The sequence below is a fragment of the Hevea brasiliensis genome, chromosome 14 (genome assembly GCF_030052815.1).
Source record: "Hevea brasiliensis isolate MT/VB/25A 57/8 chromosome 14, ASM3005281v1, whole genome shotgun sequence".
In the NCBI taxonomy this organism is placed as follows: Eukaryota; Viridiplantae; Streptophyta; class Magnoliopsida; order Malpighiales; family Euphorbiaceae; genus Hevea; species Hevea brasiliensis.
The window spans coordinates 74,832,666-74,858,023 of NC_079506.1; the positions used below are offsets into that span (position 1 = coordinate 74,832,666).

At 30.1% G+C, this 25,358-nt stretch overlaps 1 protein-coding gene across 1 annotated transcript; it reads left to right on the plus strand.

Moving 5' to 3' along the window:
* Window positions 1-10,837: 10,837 nt before the first annotated feature.
* On the plus strand, window positions 10,838-24,750 carry LOC110640086 (uncharacterized). Its single transcript, XM_058133241.1, has 9 exons — window positions 10,838-10,935; window positions 11,705-11,790; window positions 14,426-14,793; window positions 15,046-15,531; window positions 15,673-15,822; window positions 21,109-21,198; window positions 23,044-23,091; window positions 23,256-23,683; window positions 23,930-24,750. The coding sequence occupies exons 2-9, from the start codon at window positions 11,744-11,746 to the stop codon at window positions 24,539-24,541; spliced, it is 2,229 nt and encodes a 742-aa protein (XP_057989224.1). The 5' UTR covers window positions 10,838-10,935; window positions 11,705-11,743; the 3' UTR covers window positions 24,542-24,750.
* The last annotated feature ends 608 nt before the right edge of the window (window positions 24,751-25,358 follow it).

The following is a 25,358-nucleotide window of genomic DNA, read 5'->3' on the forward strand; positions in this document are numbered from 1 at the left end:
ATTCCTAGGTGCATTTCATTCATTCATTTTGCAAGAGTTGCTGAAGGAGTACATAATCAACACTTGATCTTGAATTCCTCCCACTGGTCCCACCAATGCTCTTGACCTCCTTGAACTTCTTGCAATCCAATATTACATAGTAATCCTTGGCATACCAAGGCGAATTTACAAGAACTTAAATAAATGAAATTACAACCCAAAAATTATTACAAACTTAATAATACATGCCCAAAATAAATTAAAATAAATTAATTAATTTACAATCCTAAAGAAACATAAAAGAAATAAATCCAATCACACTGGTCTTTTATAGTCCATGATCATCCATCATGCATATCACTATTTAACAATTAAATAAAACATACATACTTAAATTAAATTGAATATCTCATATTCAACTTAAAAATCCAGATTTGAATATGATTCAAATAAATTTAAAAATTCAGATTTGAATCTCATTCAAACAAATTTAAAAATTTAGATTTGAATCACATTCAAACAACTTTAAAAAATTCAGATTTGATTCACATTCAAACATTTTTTAAAAAATCAGATTTGAATCACATTCAAACATTTTTTAAAAAATCAGATCTGAATTTTATTCAATCAATTTTAAAAAATCAGATTTAAATATGATTCAAATAACTTTAAAAATTCAGATTTGAATCACATTCAAACAACTTTTAAAATTCAGATTTGAATCACATTCAAACAATTTTTAAAATTCTGATTTGAATCATAATTTAATTGTGTGATAAAAATTCTAATTAAACAATTTAATTAGACATAAAATGGATCTTAGATTATACAACAATTGCACATTCACCATCCATTTACCTTTGCACACCATTGTGATGCATCAACCATGCGCACCATGGTGTTCATCATTTGTGCCGCCACCTTGACTTTGCAACAAGCAATAAACTTTTGATCTCATGATCAAACACACAATTAAATCATATAAACATCAATCTAAATGGCAAATATAGTGGCTCTGATACCAATTGAAGGAACGGAAGCGTGAAAAACACAAGTTTATACCATTGAAATAAAAAATTTTCACCTAGGGTCACATGCATCATGCAAGATTTATTTTTATCTATTTGATTTCAATGATAAACAACATATTAAAACTCTTTTAATATGTTTTTGGATCTGTATTTGCCATTTAAGATTTTAAAATTAATCAGATTAATTTTAGAACCCTAGATTAAATCAAGAACGATTACACTAACCTCTTGATGTACTGCAGCGTGTCTGCGCCTTTGAGATTCGTCTTCAGGACACCAGATGTTATCCCTCTAGCTTGTCCACACCAAGAACACCTATGGTAGCCCTTGAACAGCTTCTAAAGCTTTTTCTATTAATTAAAAATTCAAGTTCTGCCTTTTAAGAGATTAGAGATGTAAACAGGACACTAGAAACAATTTCTAGCGTTCTTAATTCAAGAGATTGATGGCTAATCTCTTTGAATTGATGAGAGATGAAGAAGAATAGAGGGAGGGCTGCAAAATGGCGTGACAAAGGAGTGTGGCTGCTGGTTATTTTTCCTTTTCATAACCACACTTAAATAGCTAGGTTAACACATTAAACCCTTGCCATATGTCACCCTTTGATTAGCTCTAGGTTTAAGTGACCCAATCACATTGTGCCAAGTTTCAAACCTATATTTAATCTTGATTTTAATAATCTTACATGATTAAAAAACATTTGGCAAGCTTATGTGTAATCCCATGTGTCACCATCTCATGGTGCTACGTGTCACACTGTGAAATGACCAAAATGTCCCTGTGTCTTAATTTTGAGTTCTTAACCCAAAATAATTATTTTTCTTCTTCTAATTAATTTATATCAAATATAAATTAATTAATTAATCTCTATTAAATAATTTCTCATTAATTAAATTCATATTTAAACACTTTAAATATAAATTTAACTTATATTATACATCCAATAATCTAGATTTGGTTTCAAGTCATACTAGAGACTTTGCAATCTAATTGCAAACCAAACCTATTTAATTAATTAATTAAACTCTTTAATTAATTAATTAAATCATATTTAATTAGGTGATAACTTGTGTATGTGTGTGACTTACTAGGCTCATCACTAATTGGCAATGAGACATGATATCAACTCTTAATATCATCAGAACTCTTTCTTACCATAAATGATTTCTCTAAATCATTTTATGAACCTCATAGACTATGGTTAACACCTAGCATAGCATGCCATGGCCACCCAATTAGTAATAAGGTTTACCTTAAATGAACCTATAATCATATATTACCATGCACTAGAATCTCTCTGTTACAAAATTCTAACTCAAGCTGGAGTCATGGTTTATGTCAAACTCCATTTGCTATGAATATTATATTCTCTTTTAATTCCAGTTCTTGATTAAAAAGATTTTCTCATCAGAAACTCTTTTCTGAATAAATCTATCTGTCCTGACCAGGAACTTGAAACATCAAGAACAATTAAATGAATATAGGATTTTATCTCTATTTACTTAGAGGAACAGATTCCATCTTGATCAACACCTACCTCCATATATAACTAGTAGGAGCCAACACATGCCCATATACCCATACACAGCACAAGTATGAAAGCAGTATCAAACTCAAACTACCTATATACAAGATAACTGTGTTATCTCAGGTTTAAAGATTATATGCACTGATATGATTTATGACAAAACATCAACAAGAGTAAACTCCATGTGCTTGTCATAAGTGTCACTGGTTCGGCCTACTTATCATTTATAAGTGCCTATCATGTTTGTTATATGGCATGAGACTCACCATTCCATCTTATTTATATCTCATATAAATAACTTGGGAACAAACATGAATACAATTTTTCTGGATAAGTCATGTCCTTATTATGAAGTATCCTCGATTGTGAACCTATTTATGATACTTCGTGCTAGAAATATTGTCACTCATATTCTTAACAACTTAAGAATAATATTTCTAACGAAATATCAATGAACCTTTTCTATTACACATAAATATATTATGTAAACAGAAAAGTGGAAATGCCTTTTATTAATAAAAATATGTACAAGATACATACTAAATGATATGCTCTAGGGCATACTACTAACAGTTCAATGATAAACTCCTTAGGGTAGTGCTAATGAAAGCCATGCCAACAGCGAAGAAAGATACTAACCACCCCATAAAAGAGAATAACCGGTGGCTAGCCAACCAAGAATGCTAGTTCAACTCAGTTGCCCTAGTGGCAAAACTATTATTCCCACCCAAGTTTCTAGTAACACTAACCTACTCACTCCCCCTAGTATTTATGATGCATAAGTAGTTATAAAGTTTTATGGGAAATTGGAGATATACTAAGACAGAATTATTTTAAATTTTAAATTCCCAAAAGGAGGATAGGAAATCTAGAGAATCTCTTACAATTTTCAAATAGCAAGGAAGTAAGTAAAGTCCAGTATCTTGATGAAGATTAATTGTCCATCTAGAATGGCTTTATCAGCTAGTCCAAGTGCGGGGGACAATTGTTTGCGCCAAAATAATTAATTTTATTTATTAATTATTTTTAGGCCCAAGATTAATTAAATTAATTTTTTATAAAATTAATTTGATTAATTTTATTTTATTAATTTGGTTAATTAAAGGTCTAACATGGTTAATAAATAAAAAGATCATGGGAGTCATAAGACGTGTGGGTGGTTAACTAGGAGAAGAGTTAGCAGAGGTTTCTTGGCAATCTTAAGGAGTTGCAAAAGTAGTGGATAGGTAACTACCAACACTTAAAGAACGTGAAAGTGACTTCTCAACTTTTTTGAAGGTACCTACAAAGAGATATAAATATTAGATAAGCAATAATGTTTATAGCCTAACAACTCAATCCAAAAACACAAATCAATAGCCTTTTATCTTTTATCTTATTAGTCTTTAATTCTTTATTGCATTTAATTTTCAAAACTTTGTATTTATTTTTCTTAAGCCTTGTATTTACCGTTCAAGCAATCAAATTAGTCCTTTTTCATTTAATTACTTGTGAGATTGATAAAATTACGTATAGTAGAGTCAGTTCTTATGATCATTTGATTTCAAAAGTCAAAGCACAAACTAGGTGATAATATTCCATATCTGGCACGCTAGCAAATCATAAGCTGTGAGATAGCCGATATTATTTTTCAAACGAACAATACCTTTTATGGAGCAATTTTGAGACAAATAGCATTTTGGATGTTTTGGCACTATGCTTACTATTAAAATTCTTGTAATAAGATTTTTCTAAGAGAGATTTATAATATTATAAGTAGCTGTAAGATTTTTAAAGTAGCCAATGAAGGCAAAGGAAAAGATAGACCCATTTACATAAATTTCAACTTGGAAAGAAAGAATGCAAGTGAATGTGAAAATGCCATGCCCATGCCTTATGAATTGTATGAAATGAAATTGAAATCTATTGTTGTTTTGGGAGATGATGAATGAAATGATATTTTATAAACATAATGTTTTTGGACTTAATCTAGTATATTTTATAAAGATATATTATTAAAGCCTGAAGGAAAAGAATGAAGATAGGCTTGCTATGGGTTCTGGTGGCCTTATGGATCCCAATGCTCTAGCACCAATAATGATCCGAATTTAGGCTGTTACAACCATGATACTTGGAGTAGTGCCACAAAGATGAAGGATTGAAGGAGTCATTACCTAGGTAATAACCAGGACAAATTTCAGAGGAGACATAGGTAATGAGTCTACCCTTGTAGAGGTTCACTACCCTTCTTTATTATATGCACAATGGACTCAGGTTCGGGATAGTGGGTAGGGGTTGTAAATGAATAGAGCTGAGTTGAGCTTTGAAGAGCTCAAGCTTAGTTCACTAAAATTTTTTCGAGCTCTAGTCTAATATCCATAAGCTCAAACTTCGTTCATTTAGAAAAGTAGCTCTAAATGAGTCAAGCAAAGCTAGGCTTTTTATCGAATTGAGTCTTGAGTAGCTCACAAGTAGTTAGACTCATTTATACAGTGAGTTTTATGTTTAAGGTTATGAAATTCAAACAATGTCATTTTGATTATGTGACACCCCTTACCCGTATACAGTATACCCGAGTAAGTAATGCCACACGGTGTACTGGCACACTCTAATATTCCTCAATTAATTTATACAATGCTTTTGCATATCATTTATGAAATACAATTTATTTAAACCATTTATCGAAAGTATTATTCATTTAAGGTTCCGAAAATTTTAAAGAAAATCCGGCGGAGTACCGGCTAAAAATGGAGAAAACCGTTCTTCGGAACCTGTTAAAAACACTTCCAATATTTTTATTCCATCATCTCAACAATATTTCTCAATTTCAATTCTCAATAATCTTTTCATTTCTCAAACATCCATTATCAACACCAAACTCAATATCAAGATTTCAACATTTCAATTTCTATTTTCATTCATCACTCACATGTGATGCTCGCATATAAATCACAAGTAAACATTTGCTTTTCCATTAACAAATACAATTTTCATAATTTACATATACATCAATATACATTACATAAGTTTAATTACATATGAAGAAAAAAAAATCTGCTACAAAATATCAAAATGACAAAATGACACCTAGTGCCCTACCAATGCACTGCAGGTAGTGAGGTGACACGGACACGGTGCAGAACTGCCGGATGGACTCACCCGATCACGAGGTCTACTGGGCTCACGATCAGGATCTCCAGTACCTACGCGTGGCAAAAGCAACGCGCTAAGCAATAATGCTTAGTGGTGCAATAATAAAATAAAAGAAAATAGCAAGAAAACAAATATATAGTGAATGTGTATGATTCATTTGTTTAGTATGGTTATATATACATTAATTCAGTAACTTGGTTCATTTCATTCATTTGGTTGCCCAAGTAACCTACACTAGGCGACTGGACTGGATAACTGGTAAACTGGCACTGGGTACCTAGTACCTCGGGCCGTCACACCATTGGTCACATATGTATCTCGGTGTGCAGAGCGGCTAACAAGCTGTAAATAATATCAGGCACAAGGCCAAGTCTCAATATAAAGTCAGAATGGCTAAAAGCCATGAAATCACAGAATGGCATTTTTGCCATGTGCAGTACTGCTAACTGAACCCTATTGGCATGCCAAACTATCCAAACCAATCTTGTTAGGTATACTAGGGCATTTGAAACTCTTAAATTTGTCAATTTGTGAATTTCAACTTTTTTGGTGTCACTATTCATCATTGGTCAACAAAAATGTTGACTTTTGGAATAAAAATGTGTACATTGCCTTTGGCACTCCCAACATACCACATTTGGTGTTTAAAACTTATTGGCATTAAGTGTTAATACCATTTCAAAGTGTAACCCACACAAGCAGAAAATTTCAGTTTTGGTGAGTCAATTTTACTGTTCCATTGGACACTGTTACTGTTGGAATTTGAAGAAATGTAAAACATGAAAGTTGTTCCTTATTTTGTCTAGTTGAATTTCTTTTTTTGAATCACTCCATTTGGAGTTTTGTAGCTCCAGATATGGCTCAAAAACCCAAGCTGTCCAGATATGCATTCTGCAGAAATTTACCATATCTACAGTGCATGAACAGTAACTTGAGTCACTTGGTTGAATGGGTTCTGGCCATAATTTGGGGTAGGTTCCTTCATGAAAGTTGTTTGTCTATGTCTTAACTTGTTGCTGTAAAAATTTCAGGCCAATTGACCAAATCTACAGTGAGTTATGGCCAAATGAACAGTTACTGTTCATTTGGCAAATTCTGCAGAATTCAGTGCAGGGTATCCGGATTGTGGCTGAGTTTTGACCCTTTTGCTTTGGTCTTTTGGGCATGGTTTCTTCAGCAAAAATGTGCCATTATAAGCCTAGTTTCATGTCCAATTGGCCAAACATCAATTGGACTAACACAGCCCAAGTTAAGGCAGTGCAAAGGGACTGAATTTTCAGTCCCTATGCTGCTGTCATAGGGCAGTTTATACCTTGACTTTGCCCCACCATTTTTCAGTCCCATTTATGGTCAACATATCCAAAATGGTCACTTATTGACCATTAGAGTGTTCTTTAATAGGTTGGTCAGCCAAGTCACTTTTTCATGCTTCAAAACCCTAATATCCAAGGCAATTTACCCATAACCCTCCATTAGCACCCTAGTTCAACATCTATGTAAATATATAACTTAAATACAATCTCTAACTCATGCTAAGTCCATTAAAAAAACATTCAAAATACTCCCTTATTGTTTCTTCTTAGGGCTGCCGAAATTGAAGTGTTCATACCCATAGGTTTTTTGTTCATTTAAACTACAAATCTTACTAAGTTCAAGTCCAAAATCATGGAAATAAAGAGTTTAATGGGTATAAATGCACTAACCTTGTTTGGGCAGAATTTCCAAAGCCCTAAACCTCACTTTTCTTCCTTTCCTTGGCTGCCAAAAGCTTCTCCAAGTGATATGGTCAAGGTTTAATGAAAGGGGTTAGGGTTTAGTGGTGGAAACTCATGGGAAATGGAGGTAATGAAAGAAAATTTTTCATGGAGGGAGGAAGAAGAGAGGATCACGTTTTTAAGGAAGAAGAAGAAGAAGAAAGCAGCTAGTTTTTTAATTGTTTAGGTCTTCTTTTATCTCTTTATTAGTTAGTCAAATAATGGCTAAATTTTGATTGGTCATAGTTTTTTCTTAATGACATCATAATTCCCATTTACTTACTTTTCTTCTTACTTTTGTTTTCTTATTTTCATTTCTCATTTTTAATAAATTTTTCATCAACATTAATTTATATTTTATGTCATATTAATTATTTACTCAACTGGACAAGTCGGCCAAAAATCACCTCTGAAGGCGAAATGATCAAAATGCCCTCCGTTTGGATTAACGGTTCAAAATTGTCTGTACCGATTGAACAATTTTTCTAGGTATTTTCTTGGCATTCTAATGCCATGGGAACCTCAGTAACCCTTCTCTGGAGTCCCAAAAATTATTTTATAATTTTTCCCCTGGGTCTAGGGTTCCTCGTTGCGAGAACCGCAACTTCCCTCCGGTTACCCATCGCTTGGGCACCGGCTCGTTTTACTTGGTTGTATTTTATTTCTAAAATTTTTACTAAATTTTTCTTATTAATATTTGAGTTAATTATGGTTCCTGACTTTAGTTTAAATATTTTTCCGGACATTCTAGCTGTCCGGACCGACACTGGTCACCGGAACAGTAGAATGTACGGAATGATTACCGGGAGGGTGTTACAGATTAGCTCTTAAATAAAAAAATAATTTAATTTTCACAAAAAATTAAATTTAAATTACAAATAGTTATATTCAGTAGATGCATTTTATACATTAATTGCATCATGATCTTAAACAATATATTATTTTTAGAACATTCATAAATAAAATAATAAATATTATGATATAATGAAATGCAATTGAGCTCAGTTCATTTATTAAATGAGCCTAAAAATAAAGCTTGAGCTCTTCTCATTTTATAAATGAATTGAACCTAAACTTTTATTAAGCCGAGCCTTGAGGAGCTCACGAACAGTTTGGTTTGTTTACAGCCTAGTTACGAGAGAGGGAAGGTGTTAGATACCCTTTCTGCTTGGACTTATTGTATACAAAGTATAAGGCCAATAACTACTTATGTTTCCTAAATTCTTCCTTAATCACACATAATGCAGTTCTAAATTAAACACAAATTTAGTTCAAGTAATCAGCCTTTGTTAAACATACCAAATTTCTACATTAAGTTATATTTATCATTCTTACCATCTTGTCCTAGTTAACATGTTCCAAAATTTATTGCATGCATAATCCTTTTACATGTTAAAATACAAAACACATAAAGGCGTATCATATACAACAAGTAATATGCATCAAAGAAAAGTCATAGGGCATGCCATGGTTTCTATCATGCATATTTATGTTTTACATTAACTAAGTTGTCTTGTATGCTAAGTTACTAAGTCTATTTACATGTCAAATTGTCATTTAAATAATAATTAAAATATTGAAAGAAAGGGAAGGAGAAAAGAGAAAATTAATTAACCTACAAATAAAGAAAGTAGGGAGGAATAAAGAATTACATTCCCAAACTAATTAAAAGAAAACTTTAAAATAAATCTATATTATTACAAGGAGTAAAGACCTATAACATCATGCAAGAGGCTTTGGATCTCCAAAGTAGGCCTTGAATGAGCTTTAGTCCTTTGTATGCATGGGCTTAAGTCTTTTGGGAACCTCCATATTTTATTTAGGTGTGGGACTTGATCCTTTTTATGGGTTTTGGCTCATCTCTTTTATTTAAATAATTTTAATATTTAACATAATTAAATAACTAACTAGAAAAAAAATAGAAAAATAGGCTCACTCCACAATTGAACCAAAATTCCAATTCGAACTCAAACATAGATTGATGTTTTGTTAAAAAAAATTCGAAAATAAAAATTGGATAATCGTGTCGTAAGAAAAAAAAAAAAACTAAGATAAGATAATCTATAAATAGAACTTAAGTTCAATTCAAACAATGTAAACAAATCAAAGTGCAATGCTTAGAAGTGCTAAATTTGGCCAAGGATTGAAACCCTAGCCTTCTCCCTCATTTGGCCACCGTGACACCGAAATAAAGTTTATTTAACTCATGCAAAACATAAAAATAATGGTTGGCACAAGATGAATAAAAATGAATTTTTATCCAAAAAATTAACATTTTATCAGAAATAGTATGCAAGCTGCAAATTGCCTTGAATCCGACTCGAAGTCAAAGTCGATTGAATGGACAACTCTAATACATGGTTTGATATTCTTCTATGAAATTAATCTTTTCTAAAAGATTGTAATTTCTATTCCAAGGCAACTATAGTGTTTCTGGCTTCATGATATCAACATTTTTTGTTTTAAATAACGGGCATTTTATAACAAAAGGAAAATCAAGATACATCAGCCAAGGAAGCCTTCAACACAATAGAAGGAAAACTATCCTTGAAAATAAAGCCCCAATTCAAAAAGTGAGAATGCTAAGCCATTGCATGAGCAACCTTATTGCATTCTCTCGTAACATAATTGACTGGAAAGGAAACAAAAGCCTCAGCATAGAATTTGATCTATATAATATGTTTTTTATTTGTCATTAATTCTTCTAAAAATATATAAATTATTAATAAGTTTTGATTTAATAATATTGAGATTATTTTTATAATTCTATGATTTTGATCAACATCAATTAATTCAATAAAAAAAAAAAGCTAATCTAAAATTACGGGACAATAGTATAATGCTTAAAATTGACAATTGGTGTCAGGGTGTATGCCAAGAAACATGCGAATAAAGGAAGAAACAGGCAAAATAATTATTATTACATTTATTAAAGGCACAGACAGTATGCTGATTGCTTTGGGACAGAGTTTCCTGACTCATCAAAGAAAAGAATATATATATATATATATATATATATATATATATATATATATATATATATATTAATCTGCAGAAGTCATTTATTATGTCAAATTTCACAACAATTAATGAACGATTTCTCATCTAAAAAATTAATTATTTTATTAAACATGATTATTTAATGTTAAATTAATGGTCAATTATAAAATTTTTATTTAAAATTTAACATGCATAAGATATATTATATATATATAAAGTACTTATCTATATTTAATTAATTCAAAACATAAATAAATTTTTTCAAAATTATGAATTACAGAAAAAACGTAAGCAGTACATATTACTATTTTATAAGCCAGCAAGATCAGAGGATTATCACAGAAGAAAGAAAGGAATATTTTCAATTAAAATATTTTATTGACGATTTCTATACATAGAGAGTGGGGTGAATACTGAGGCCTAAGCATAAGCATTCTAATTTGGCAATTTCCATCTTGGCTTCGGCAATTTTGAGCTCTCGTTGTTCCGACACTGCAACTGCCATTGCACAGTAAGTTTGCTGTCTGCTTCTCCCTCTCTGCATTATAAATGATAAATATATCTGTTAAATTTAATTTCTATTTTTTATTCAATATTAGGGGAATTTGATATGTTAATAATGGAATTCAAGTATTTTTGTTAAATACCCACAAAATTAATTTGACCATAAATGGATTTTTTTAGTATTTTGAAGCTTACTATTGTTTTCATTTCAAATCTCACCCAATTTGAAAGGTACGTGAGTCCTAAGCTCCATTTATTTTTAAGAGAATTTATATAGTGGATCCCAAATTTTTAAGATAAAAACTTAGTTGAGTTGAGTTGAATTATATCATTAATATTTTTTCTTTTAAGTCTCATTTAAGCTTTTAGATCACTAGAATTAGCAACTAATTAGCGTCTTTCCGCTTAGTTTTTATAATGAATTTAATTATTTTTTAACTGATTTTTAATATCATATCAAATAATAAAAATAATATGTTTTTTCAGAAAATATTTTCTAAAAAAAATATATATTTTTTAAAATAAGAAAAGCTTAAATAAAATGGTATAATTTAACATCATATTCTTTTAAAAATTGAAATAGAGGATAACTTTAGAGTACTATAAAATTATTGCATTTGTAATTTAGAAATTATAGATTTAAATTATAAAACATAAAAAGGAAAACATAAATAATATTAGCTTTTTTGGAATTGGGTAATGATAAAGTGAACCTTGCAAAATTTGTGCAAAGCAAAATGGGATACTAACTAGTGTTTTTGAATCTTCATGAGCAGCTTATATCATCACCATTTCCCAACTTCCATCTTCAAAGGATGGCTTTAGAAAGCTCTCAAGTACGAGAAACACCAAATATCCCTATGTAAGTTCATGGATTACATATTGCTGTTCATTTTATTTTTTATTATTATATTTCAAAGAATTTTACCTTTTTATTATTTGTGACTGATTTGGAAATTTACTCAATAGGTCCATTAAATTTTATTTGGCATCTCATCTGTTTTTTTATTAATTTTTTTGTTGGTTATATATTTACGTGTAAGGCAAGCATTATTAGATCGTTCAGTTCGATTTGAAAAATTAAATAAATTAAAATTTATTGTAAATTAAATCTAATTAAATTGAATTAAGAAAACATAATTAAATTAAATTAAATTAAATTATTGGTTTAGGTGTTTTAGACTCATTTATTAGAAAAATTAAATTAAAATTTCAAATTAAATCAATTTTTTCAATTCTACTTGCTCATATTTATGTCTAACAGTTCAATTATTTTTCGACTTTCTTTCTTAATTTTATGTTGTTTTCTTACCGGATATTTTTTTATGCATTCTTTTTAGTTTTATTAAAACCTTTAATTTTATTAATTTTATCTTAATTTTAATTTTCAAGCAAAAATATATAAAGATTTAACCATATTTATTTATTAGTATATAAATATTATGTAATATATAAGATAATAAATATAATATAATTATATATATTATAAATAATTCTGTTAAAATTAAATTTTAATTAAAATTTAATTTCAAAAAATTTTTAGCTTAATATAGTGGATATTAAATGTAATATTTTTTGAATAATTTACAAATTAATCCCTCAAATATACCAAAAACCATAAGTCATCCGAATTGATCATTAACTTTTTTTTTTTAATTTTTTTTTCAATTTAAAACAATTTAGCAAATTTAGAGTAATTAATTATTATATATTTAAAAATTATATATTTTATAAAAATATTAAATATTTTTTATAATTATAATCATTAAAAAAATAAAATTTAATTAGATAATAATATATTTTTTCAAATTGTAAAAAATATTTAATAACAAACAATATGTTTTCCTAAGTTCTTAAATTTTTTATATTACGATGCATAATTTTGTAAAACATTTACCTTATTGATAGTAATATTTTTCAATAAATATAATTATAAAAATTCTTTAACATGATTTTCAAGAAAAAGAGATTATACAAGAAAGTTTATTTTTTTATATGATGTAATATAATTTATTTTTGATAATAAATAAACATACATAAAATCGTTTTAAAATTATAAAATTATTCTGAAAAATTATATTTGATATTAAATTGCCATTTCAATTAATTTTTTGAAAAGTGAATTATTTGGTTGAAACGAAAATTTAATTTTAAATATACTTTTTAAGAATATTCATAATCTTTTTTAAATTGCAAAATTATTCTAAAAAATTATATTTGAAACTAAATTAATTATCATTTAAATTAATTGTTTGTAAAGTGAATTATTTGGTTGAAATGAAAATTTAATTTAAAATTTCATTTTTTAATACTCTTTTTAAGAATATTCATAATCTTTTTAAAATTGCAAAATTATTCTAAAAAATTATATTTGAAACTAAATTAATTATCATTTAAATTAATTGTTTGTAAAGTGAATTGTTTGGTTGAAATGAAAATTTAATTTAAAATTTCATTTTTAAATACTCTTTTTAAGAATATTCATAAATTGTAAATAAACCTTTTTATAATTTTTTTAGAATTATGTTAAAAGAATTTTTATAAAAAAATAAATTTTAAAAATTATAGATCACAATATAAAAAAATTAAGAATTTAGCAAGACATATTTTTTGTTATTAACTATTTTTCATTATTTGAAAATATATTATTATGTAATTAACTATTTTTAAAACTAAGTATTTAAAAATTATAATTATAATAAAATATATAATTATTTAAATGTAAAATAATTAATTGTTCAAATATAAAGTTTAAATGTAAATATTATTTTGTTAATAAAATAAAATTTCAGATATTAAATTATTTTAAATTAAAAAGAAATTAATAAAGTTAATAATCAATTTTGATGATACAAATTAATTTATTAATAGAATTAAATTCTATAGAGTAATTTATTTTAATTTAAAAAAAGAATAAATTGCCTTATATGTAAATTATTTAAAAAAAAATCAAATTTGTAAATTACATTTTTTTAGCATAAGTTATAAAGCTTACTCTGGGCTCAACCCAAAGGGCTTACATTTTGCGAAGGCTGCAACTCAGCTTCAAAGAGCCTAGTCCGTCACACTCCAATCCACCCTACCTTCACAATAACCCCAAATTCCAAACTGCCAAGCTGCCCCCCGCCGATTTCCCCTTTCCCAATGCTATCTCTATCATTCAGATCTCCCGCACTTCTATCCTTTTCCTACTCTTCCACTCAATTCATTTTGTGGGATGGGCATGACACCATAAACTATGGATCTGTGTTACTGCATTGTAGAAATGAGTTTTCAAATTTTGGGTTGCATTGATGATCAATTAGGAGAAGAGATGTGAAGATTAGTTTAAGAGATAAGGGTGCTGCGACGATGTGAGGCACACAGAGAGGAGGAGGGAGGAGGGTGGTGGTGGCGCTTTGGGGCCGCCGTGATGACGGTTAGGGATTGGGTGGTTCAAGAAAGTTTTCATCTTTTGCTGAAGCTGAAGATAATGTTAGTTATTATTAAATTGACAGGTTAACAATGGACCCAAGTCCAATAGTGACTCCTGAAACTCCCACAAGAATTCGGTATGAAAATTGGAGTCCTCAAATGAAGTCATATCTATCAAGTAGAGGTCTTTGGGATGCTATAGAGCCAAGTTCTGAGCAATCACAGAACACCATAGTGGATTATGAGACTTGGAGAAGGAAGAATGCAGAAGCTTTAACTGCAATTCAAGCTTGCTGTGATGATGGTATCCGTTCAATGATTCACGGAATTACCTCAGCAAAAATGTTGTGGGATACGTTGGCCAAATTTCATCAAGGATACAATGTCATTGATCCAGCCAAACTCCTAAAAGTGTTTCCAAGAGTGGTTCCTGGTTACCCCATGATGCTATGTAAGTAACCATATTCGTGTTATATATTTCTATCCAAATACCTAACATTTTTAGAGATTTGTATATTGAGATTTGAGTACTATTTTTGGATTGTGACCTATGAAATATATCTACTTTTTAGTTTAAAGAAATTAAGGACTTATTTAATAGAAAAAATAAAAAAAAAATCTTCTGTAACCACATTCATTTCATATATTTCCAAGTTGTAACTAATGATTGTTATTCAAATTAACGATAAAATATTTTCGACAGGGTATTATGACAATGAGCGGAAAAGATTTGGGCCATTACACCAGGCTATTCACCAGCGCGATTGGGACAAGATACAAGATTTTCTAAAACGCAACAAAGATGCATTAACTGCTCGAATTACACAATATGGCAGTTTGCCCATTCATGTTGCAGTTGCCAATGGATATGAGGAGATAAGTGAAAATTTGATTCGTTTAATGTCAAAAGAACAGTTGGTAATTCAAGACACATTTGGTCAAACAGCTTTGCATTTAACTGCTGCATGTGGGAGCAGTAGGATTACTAAATGCTTAGTTCAAAAGAATAAGGAGTTGGTCACCATTCCAGACTTTAGAATGAGAATGCCAGCTTTGGCAGCATGTATAGGAAGCCATAAAGATACCGCTCTTCATTTATACCATTGCACTCCACCAGATGTTTGGTTTCCTGAAAATGGTCCTCATGGATCTACTTTGCTCAATCAATCTCTCACTTCTGGAATGTTTGGTAAGATCAGTTTATCAACTTAATGATTTGAATTTAATTGATTTCAATTAACTAAATTTTAATTTAATAATTTAATTAATGAGAAGTTTATTATGCTAAAAATTACAAACTAATTTATTTTTTTGCACTTGCTAATGCTAGATATTGCTTTGGATGTGCTTCGACGGTGTCCGCGTTTAATTATTACTGCAAACAATTGGAATACCATCCCATTGCGCGAGTTGGCCTCAATGCCTTCATCATTCCCAAGTTCTTGTCGGCTCATATTTTGGAAACAATGGATTTATTCACGTAAGGATCTTTACTTCTCGCTCTTTAATTATTTTTCTTTTATTTATTGGAATAATATTTTTCTTTAAAAAATACAATGACTATAAAAACAAAGAACATCATGGAGTTAATTATTGGTTAAACTACACGAAAATATAAACGAGTTTATATGGGGTTTGGATATTTTCATATAATAGCTTAAATTTTTGAGTTAGATTGAATGCATATGTTGTCAAAGTCATGCTTTACACCCTTGTATTGTACAATCTTATGTTGTGCTTGTGTTACCCATGTGTTTTGTGCTGCCCTTTCCACCGTACCACCTGTATTTCACCAGATAGACTCATTGTTCATCCGTTGCTTAGTTGTATTATTACGCTCAAACTTAGCAACGGACCCTTAATTGAAATTTTTTAATTTATTTTATGATAAACTAGATATGAAGCAATGGGTTTTGGCCAAGAAATAGAGCTTTTGTGTATGAAGAAAGAGAATAGAAAACCATTTCTAAAAATCACAATAAAAATGGGCATCAGTTTCTTGTTTTTAGGAAAATAAAAACTAAGAAACTGTAGTGATAACAAACACGCCCTTAATTTTTTTTTATTTTTTACTTATATTATGTTTATATAATATTTCAAAAACAAAATATATTTATAAAAAATTTAATATTATATTATATATTTATTATATTTTTACTGAAATTATGTTTAATGAACACACCCATAAATTAGCAAAGATTAAAAAGTCGTTGCTGAATTTAACAATAGATTGCAAAATCTATTGCTAAGTTAGGGATGGAAGCAATGGATTTTGCAATCTGTTGATAATTTATGGAAGAAAAAAAAAAATCCTTTTTTTTAAATTAACAATAAATTTTAAATCCATTACTAATACATTGGAAAATTGCAAACAGAAAAAAACGCCCTTTTTCTTCCAAAAATTAGCAATGGATTTTGCAATTCATTGCTAAATTAGCATTGATTTAATTCAAATCCGTTGCTAAATTTAGCAATGAATTTTTCAATTTATTGCTAATTTAGTAACGGATTTTTAATTTCATTACTAATTTGGTCACCAAATTTAAATCATAGTTATTAAAGGTTCAAGACACATCAAGACACTAAGCGATCTAGAGCCTAGGCGCAAGGCATATGACATGCGCCTGAGCATGCTTGAGCAAGGTACAAAAATAAAAAAAAATCATAAAAATAAATTATATATGCACTATAAATTTAATTCATATAATGTTTTTATATATAATTAATATCTATTTCATTATTTATTTTAATGTTATTACAATTACATATGTCAGTGAAAAATATCATTAAAATGCATTACACTAATTTATTTTTAATCAAATATAATATTAAAATGATTATTTTGATTTTCTATTGCAATATAATTTTTTAATATATATTTATTAATAATAACTTAATAAGTGTAACTTAAAATTATTTAAATTGAATTCTAGAAATTTATTAGGAATAATTATGTATTCAATATAAAAGTAATTTATATTTAATATTTAATTTTTAAAAAATAAAATTAAAAATACATAAAAATCTAAGTAACCACTAGGTCTTTTAAAGTAATACCAACCCATTTAAAAGATATGCCCATTAAAAACCATCAATCAATACCCATGACCATCTAACCTATTATTACTAAGTTGCAATAAAGACACCCCAACACCACGGCATTGGGAGAAGAGAAACCACGTGCGTCTCCTCCTCCTCCTTATTCTTTTGCTTCTGCTCTTCTTCTTCTTCTTTCTTTTTTCTTTTTTTTTTTTATTTTTTATTTTTTATTTTTTTATTTTTACTGCAAAGGAGCTAACCTCATTGGGGTGCGCCGGGTGAATGACCGTACAAGAGTAACTTGAAAAGAAAAAATACTGAAATGAGTGGGTGGTCAGCGCCTGGGACGCTATTCAAAATAGCGTCCCAACTCTGGACGCTATTCATATTAGAGTCCAGAGTTAGAACGCTATTATGAATAGCATCCTGATGTACGGACGCTATTCATATTAGCGTTTCAACTCTGGATATAATTTACATTTATATTTTTTTTTTACATTTACATTTATGTCCGAACATCAGGACGCTATTCATAATAGCGTCTCAACTCTGGACGCTAATATGAATAGCGTCCGGAGTTGGGACGCTATTTTGAATAGCGTCCCAAGTGCTGATCACTCCTTATTCGTAATTAATTCTGTTGTTAACCCATTTCAATATTTTTTCTTTTCAAGTTATCATTGTACGGTCATTCTGTAACATTGCTTGCTTGGAGGGTTTCTAAGCGCTAACCCTTGAGACTCGAGAGCCTGAGGCATGCCCTATGATATAAATCTGTTGCTAATCTGTTGATAAATTGCAAACAAAAAGACGCCTTTTTCCTCTAAAAAATTAATAATAGAATTTGCAATTTGTTACTAAATTTGCAAACAATTTAAATTCTGCCGATTTAGCAATAAATAGATTTTGCAATTCGTTGCTAAATTAGCAATGAATTTTAGTTTCGTTGTTAATTTTCATTGCTAAATTGTATATTTTTTGTAGTATTTGTTAGTCAGCAATATGCAAGCTTCATGTTTGGTTAGATGTGCGAAGCATTAAAAAGCAAGTTTATGTGACATCTTAAATATTTAAATAATTTATTAAATTAACCTTATCTGCATTTTACCATTTTGCCTTCCAATTCTCTTTCTAATTATTGTCATTGCTACTTTTGTCTTCTTCCTCCTTTCTTTTCTACTTACTATGAGTGTGTTCCAAGCAAAATACCACATTTTTGCACCAACTCAATTTAAAAATTTACAATCAACCAACAAATTCACATTAAATATAATAAATCCTCAAAATTTTATATTTATAATTGAAACCCAGAAAAAGATGAGAATATAGAAAGCATGGTGAAGAGAAAATCATAATGAAGGAAAAAATTGACAAAATTTTGCCAAAAAAGACTCCAAGTTCTTCCACGAGGGCAAATTGAACTCTCCATCCCCACTCAAACTCCATAAATTAAAGTCAAATGAAGCAACTAATCAGTTAGGACTTATTCCTTAACCAAACAACTGCAATTCAAACAAATACATCAATCCCTTAGAGAAACTTTGGGAATGCCTTTTATTCTTCAATAACAAATAACTCAATGACCTATATTGGAGACGGCGGTTTACAATACAATTTGCACAATAATCCTTTGACAAATAAATACCTGGCAAGGAGAAAGTATGAATGTGAAAGTGAAATCGGCAGCTTAAGGGAAGATTTATAGTTTAATGAAGAAAGGAAAGTGAAGGAAGGGCAAGGAAAGTAGCCTAAAGTCCCTTTTTGTTTTCTCAACTATCCAACAGTGTGAAATTTGGGGTTAGCTTTAGGTGATGAGGATGAAGAAGCAGTGGAGGAAGTTGAATTCAATGGCAGTGATTTAATGCTAATAACCAATGAGAGATTGGTAGATCTATTTGAGCGAGAATGGGTTCGGCCTGACCAATGTTGTTAAAGGTGTCAGAAGTGCCGAGGCGAGGCGCTGGGTGAGGTGAGGCAACTCTCTAGCACCTCGTCTGGCTTCCGAAAGGCAGCCACACCAATGACAATGGCGAGGGGCGTTGAGGCAACGCCTTTTGAAAGGAACAGTAAGTTTTTTTTTTTTTCATTTTTTAATTTTTTTAACCAAACTAAAATTAAAACCCTAGTTACCTTACCTCATTCTCTGTCATGCAAACGAGAGTGCAATAGCTTCAGCTCTCCTCTTTCCCACATCAGCTCCTCTCTCTTACAGTAGCTCTCTCTCTCTCTCTCTCTCTCTCTCTCTCTTCTTCTTTTTCTTCTTCTTTCTTCCTCTCTTTCTTTTCCTTTTCTTCTATTTTGTTCTTCCTTCACAGAGCAGTATCATCGTCTTGCCCTTCTTTTTTTTTTCTTTTTTACTTATTTTCTTCTTTTTCTCTCCTCCTTCCTCTCTCTTCTTCAATTCTTCTGTTCTGCTGTTTGGGTATTCTTCTATTCTGTTCATTTTTTTAAATTATTTTTGTTAGATATGTTTCTTGTTAATTTGTTATTTAATTTATATGGCTATAGTAATATGCATTTTGTTAGATGACGAATGTGAATTTGTGATATGATTTTTTTTAAAGCAAATATAATAACAATTTTAGTTTAATTCCGCCCTAATTGTTTAGGCTACTTGTTGAAGATAAACTGTTTTTGATAAGAGTAATCTGTTGCAACAAACTTACTGTTATAAGTAGCTAAGTTTAGTTTGCTGTGTGTTTATCCTTATCATCATGTAACTATAAATATCATTATTAGTACAACAATACAGATCAGTTAATGGTGTAGGTCACTTTCTTCAGTTTTGTAATATGCATTTTGTTTGATTTATGAAGATGATTGAGTTGATGACTTGATGTGGTCTTCCTTGCAATTGCTTTATGCATTTCTTATTAGTGTTCTAGTTCCTCAATATAGACGTGGTGCAATATATATATATATATATATATATATATATATATATATATATATATATATATATATATAAAATCTAAGCAATTTTGGCTATGATGCCTTGCTTCAAAAAAGCCATTGCCTCGCCTCTTGCCTAACGCCATAGGATACCTTGTCACTTTTTGCCTTGATAACATTGGCTTGACATTATCTATAGCAATAAGGATGATGATTCAGTGTTGCCATGGGAGAGAAAGGAAAGTGCATTACAGATTGTTGGTGAAGGATGAAGAAATCCAGTCAAGATTTGGCCACAGAATTGGAGGAGGTTTGTTGTTATATGGTAAAAGAAGGCTGAGTATTTACTGCAACTAGTGTTGGGGCTTCAGCTTCCTCAAGAGAGGAAACGATGAAGGAGAAGGGCCCAGCATCAACTAGAAAAATGAAAAGCAGGGTATAGAAGGGTTTTTTTTTTTAGCTTAAATTATAACACATCACCATAATTTTTACACGTAAAATCATGTGATTTACACGTTTTAAGGTCTGCCTCCAACAAGTGTCTAATAATATCAAAGTTAAAAATTCAAGTTTGTTATCAAAATTAAAGATTCAAGTGCCTAATAATATCAAAATTAAAAAATCTATTGCCTAATAATATCAAAATAAAAAATTCTAGATGATAATCAGAGCCTCATTTTCCTAGGGCACTAAATGGAATTAACTATTCCTCTCCTTGTTAATTATTAAAACATATCATTTATAAAATAATAATAAAAAAAAGAAATGGTGGGAACATATCTTTGGATATAAATTATAAAAAAATGCATCTGACTTAATTTATTTCTTGTTAAAGGTATACAAATACAATTACCCATAACCTCAACTAGCAATGATATGGCGTCTCAAAACAACCAAAATGGACAAGAAGACGTTGCGGTGCAAGGTATGTTCTAGCTCAAATCTTTGTGTCTACACATTGTTTTGTTGTCATTTTGGAATTCTTCACTTGTTTGTCTACTTGTATCTTATTTGATAAATAACCTGTCTAATTTTTGAATGGTTTATATCTCTTATTGCTAAATGAAGTGCTACACTTATGGTTCATATCATATTAGTAGTAAATTGTATGTATATCCTATATCGTAAGATGACAACGTGATAGAGTATGTATGGGAGCTATTCCCCATTTTCATCCATGTACTTACTCTTTTAATGGGGGAGAATTCTGCTGGTCCCATTGCCATCTCATTCTCGCAAGAATTCCAGTTTCCCTCTCTATTTTATTTTTCTTTTTTGTGGGAATAATTTTTTTTTTTTATTTATTTTTTAATTATATTAAAGTTAATTGTTTTCATAGATAATTATAGGATACCCTATCAAAAATACTAATCGGAAACTGATCTTAATATCAAAGTTATATATACATGATTACCTTCAAAAAGTTTAGTATCGTAGACCTCTATCAAATTAATTGTGTAACTATTTTAACTTATTTAAATTATAAAACTTCATTTGTTTATTATAATATTTAAAAAAAAACTATTATATAATTCTAAAATAATTTAGTATAAATTAACGTAAAAATAATTATATTTTATTGCATAAAACTTATTATAAATATGAATTTGGTGGTTTTAAATTAATAGATTTTTTTTTTGTTACAAAAAAAAAGAAAGGATAGCTACTCGGCCAATTGGGCCTCCCAAAACTAAAAATTCTGGCTCTGTCAAATATCACATGATTTCTTTACAAATAACCAAAAGAGGAATGGTATACAACAAATTCCAAACTAATTGGGTCAGCTATAGGTATTTCTTTTTTTCATTAAGCTTGGTTAGACACCAAGTCTGTGTCAATATCCAAAACTTGTAAATGGTTTGATGCCACTTCTCTACGTCACTTAGGTCTCCATCTTACCCTTCTCACTCCTTCCCCTACAAATTTATCACTTTCAAATTGGGGCATTTGATATGGGAATGCCAGAATGGTACATGATACCTAATACAAGCTTAAACAAAATATTAAAATACATAAACTAAATTGTTGGATCTTGGACTGTGACGCAATGATATCATGTGCTTCAACAAGAGTAACGGCAATCACTTGGCAATTAATGATAATATCACTAATGATTGTACACTTAGACTGAGTAGTGGATGTGGCAAAGGAACTTTGATAGATACATTTATTGTTGCTGTAAAAACAGTGCTTATGCTGTATTGCTATCTCTTTTATTTGGCCAGTCCTGTTGGCAATTACATGTAGAAGGGAGATTATGGCTAGGATTTTAGGGGATTGGGTGGGATTTATGAGTGGGAGCAGAGGTTTTTTGATGGAGAGGGAGAGGCTTTGGGATTTGGTGGGAAAGGCAATTAGGTTTTATTTGAGGAGAATTTTGGGAATAAAGTTGGAAGAAAGTGAGAATTTGTGGAGTGGAGATCTGAGGCACTGAGTTGTGGATGGTGACATATATGATGGGTTTTAGGGTTAGGGTTAGGGTTGGAGCTTGTAAGGAGGAGATGAGAAGGAAATGAGGTGTTTTAGATGGACAATTGGACATGGACATGAGCTGCATTCCCATTCTTCCCACACACACACACACACACACACATATGATATATCTGGTGTGTTTATTTTGGTGTTCTTTATTGGCATTCAACAATTAATGGTGGATCAAGGACTGCTATAAAATTACATTGTGTTTGGTTATTTATTGGATATATATTTTACCAGTATTCTTTTTGATGAACCCATTTTTAAATTAACCCAATTCTATTGAATTTTTCAGTGTTTGGTCAATCTCATGGACTTGTTTTGCGAATATTAAAATTATTAGGTACGTCGTACCTCATCAACTGTATTTATATATTCAATTGAATATTCACTTCATTATATTTCATGACATCTTATTAAATTAATATGCGCTATATACATAGATATTTTATTTTTCTTTCCCCTTTTTTTATTATTTTTTATTTTTTTAATCTTTAATCCACTCAGGAATCCAGGAAATATATGAGATGAAGTTGACCCATGTCTATGCGCTTGAAATTCTACGCTGCCTCTGCAGAGAAATATCAACTTTAGATCTTGAGGAGCTTCCACAGGGTCTAGTAGGAAATGCACTTTTTCTGGCTGTCAAGAACGGGATAACTGAATTTGTGATTGAGATGATTAAAGCTAATCCCGATTTTGTCAATGAAAATGACTTCTTTGGAAGAGGCATAATATTGTCAGCAATTGCAGAACGCCAAGAAAAGATTTTTAACCTCATATATGGCATGAATATAGGAAAACGGAGACAGATTTACATGGCTGATAACTACGGCAATTCCATGTTACATTGGGCAGCAATGTCACCTCCCTCACGGCTTGATCGCATATCAGGCGCAGCTCTGCAAATGCAAAGAGAATTACAGTGGTTTAAGGTATTACATATATGGTCTAAATCCATTCATTCTGAAATCCAATTATTTCTCCTGTTCTATGACCTCAGCGGATTTGAAAACAATGCTAAAACCTATATCTCACATGTTATGATAGAACTTTTAACTTTCCACAAGTGTCTATTGGCAAATTGGATAGAAATAATTTAGAAGTTTATCTTTAAAAATTCTAGGTAATTATTTCATTCTTTTTTCAAGTTAAAAGTAAAATTCTTACCAATATTGCAGGAGGTAGAGAGTATTGTGACACCTGGTACTAAAATACATCTCAATAGCAATGGTGAATCAGCTTATCAACTTTTCACTAGGAACCATGAGCAGCTGAGGAAAGAGGGGGAGAAATGGATGAAAAGCACTGCAACTTCTTGTACAGTAGTAGGCACCCTTATCATTACCATTATGTTTACTGCGGCATTTACCGTTCCTGGTGGAAATATTCAAGAAACTGGCTTTCCAATATTCTTGCGTGAGAAATCTTTTTTGGTTTTCATAATCTCGGATGCAATTTCGCTCTTTGCTTCCTCAACTTCAGTACTGACATTTCTAGGGATCCTTACGTCACGTTATGCAGAGGAAGATTTCCTTAAATCCTTACCCACGAAGTTAATTATTGGCCTTTTCATGCTTTTCTTCTCTATAGCAACCATGATGATTGCCTTTTGTGCTTCTCTTATAATTATTTTAGATGGTAGGCTATCGCTTGTCCTTCCAATAATTTTGCTTGCTAGCATTCCTGTCACCCTCTTCATATTTCTGCAATTTCCCCTGCTTGTTGAGATCTTCATGTCTACATATAGACCAAGCATCTTTGACAGGAAAACGAAGCATTGGTTATCCTAAATATACTTGATGTACGGTGCTAGGCCTATGGTTTCATCTGAACTTTGTGTCTATCATAAAACATTGTGATTTGTCATTATATTAATTGTTATGCATACATCCACCTTTTTCCATATGTTGGCATTGTTTACTCAATGTAAAAGCTAAGCTTGTAAACGAGAGTTTATTAAAGCGTGAATAAATACATGTATAATTTATTTTGTGTTCCAGTCTTTAGTTAATAAATGGGGTGGTCACTGGTCAAGATTTGAACTTCTAATTTTTTCTTTTTAATCTAACAGACTATTATAATGTTAAGAAATTAGTTTATATGAAAATTCAAGATTATAGAAAAAAGTGTTAAAAATAATTTTATATTTCTTAACATAATGCATGTCTAGTGCATTGATCCAAAATAATTTTATTATTAGGTATTAATCCAACGTTGAGACTCTATGCTCCTTTTATTTATTTATTTATGTTTTCTTGACTTCAATATTTTTTTTTTTTCACAATTTGTTAGCACACATGCTTCAAGCATAGTCAAAAGCACGTGAAGACCCTTAATTGTGACGTGATTTTTTTTTTTTTTAATTTAGATTGGGATAATAATTTTTCAAAAACAGTGTAAAATAGAAATTTTCCAAAAATTACATAATTAAGAAAACACTCATATGATATAATTGAAGTTGTAATGTAATTGTAATTATATTGTATATTTAATAAAATAAAATTTAATGTAATAAAATGATAATTATATCATATTATATATAAAAACAAATAAACAAATGTGATAATATTATTTACTTATTTTTATTTTTTTTATTTATCGTCATTA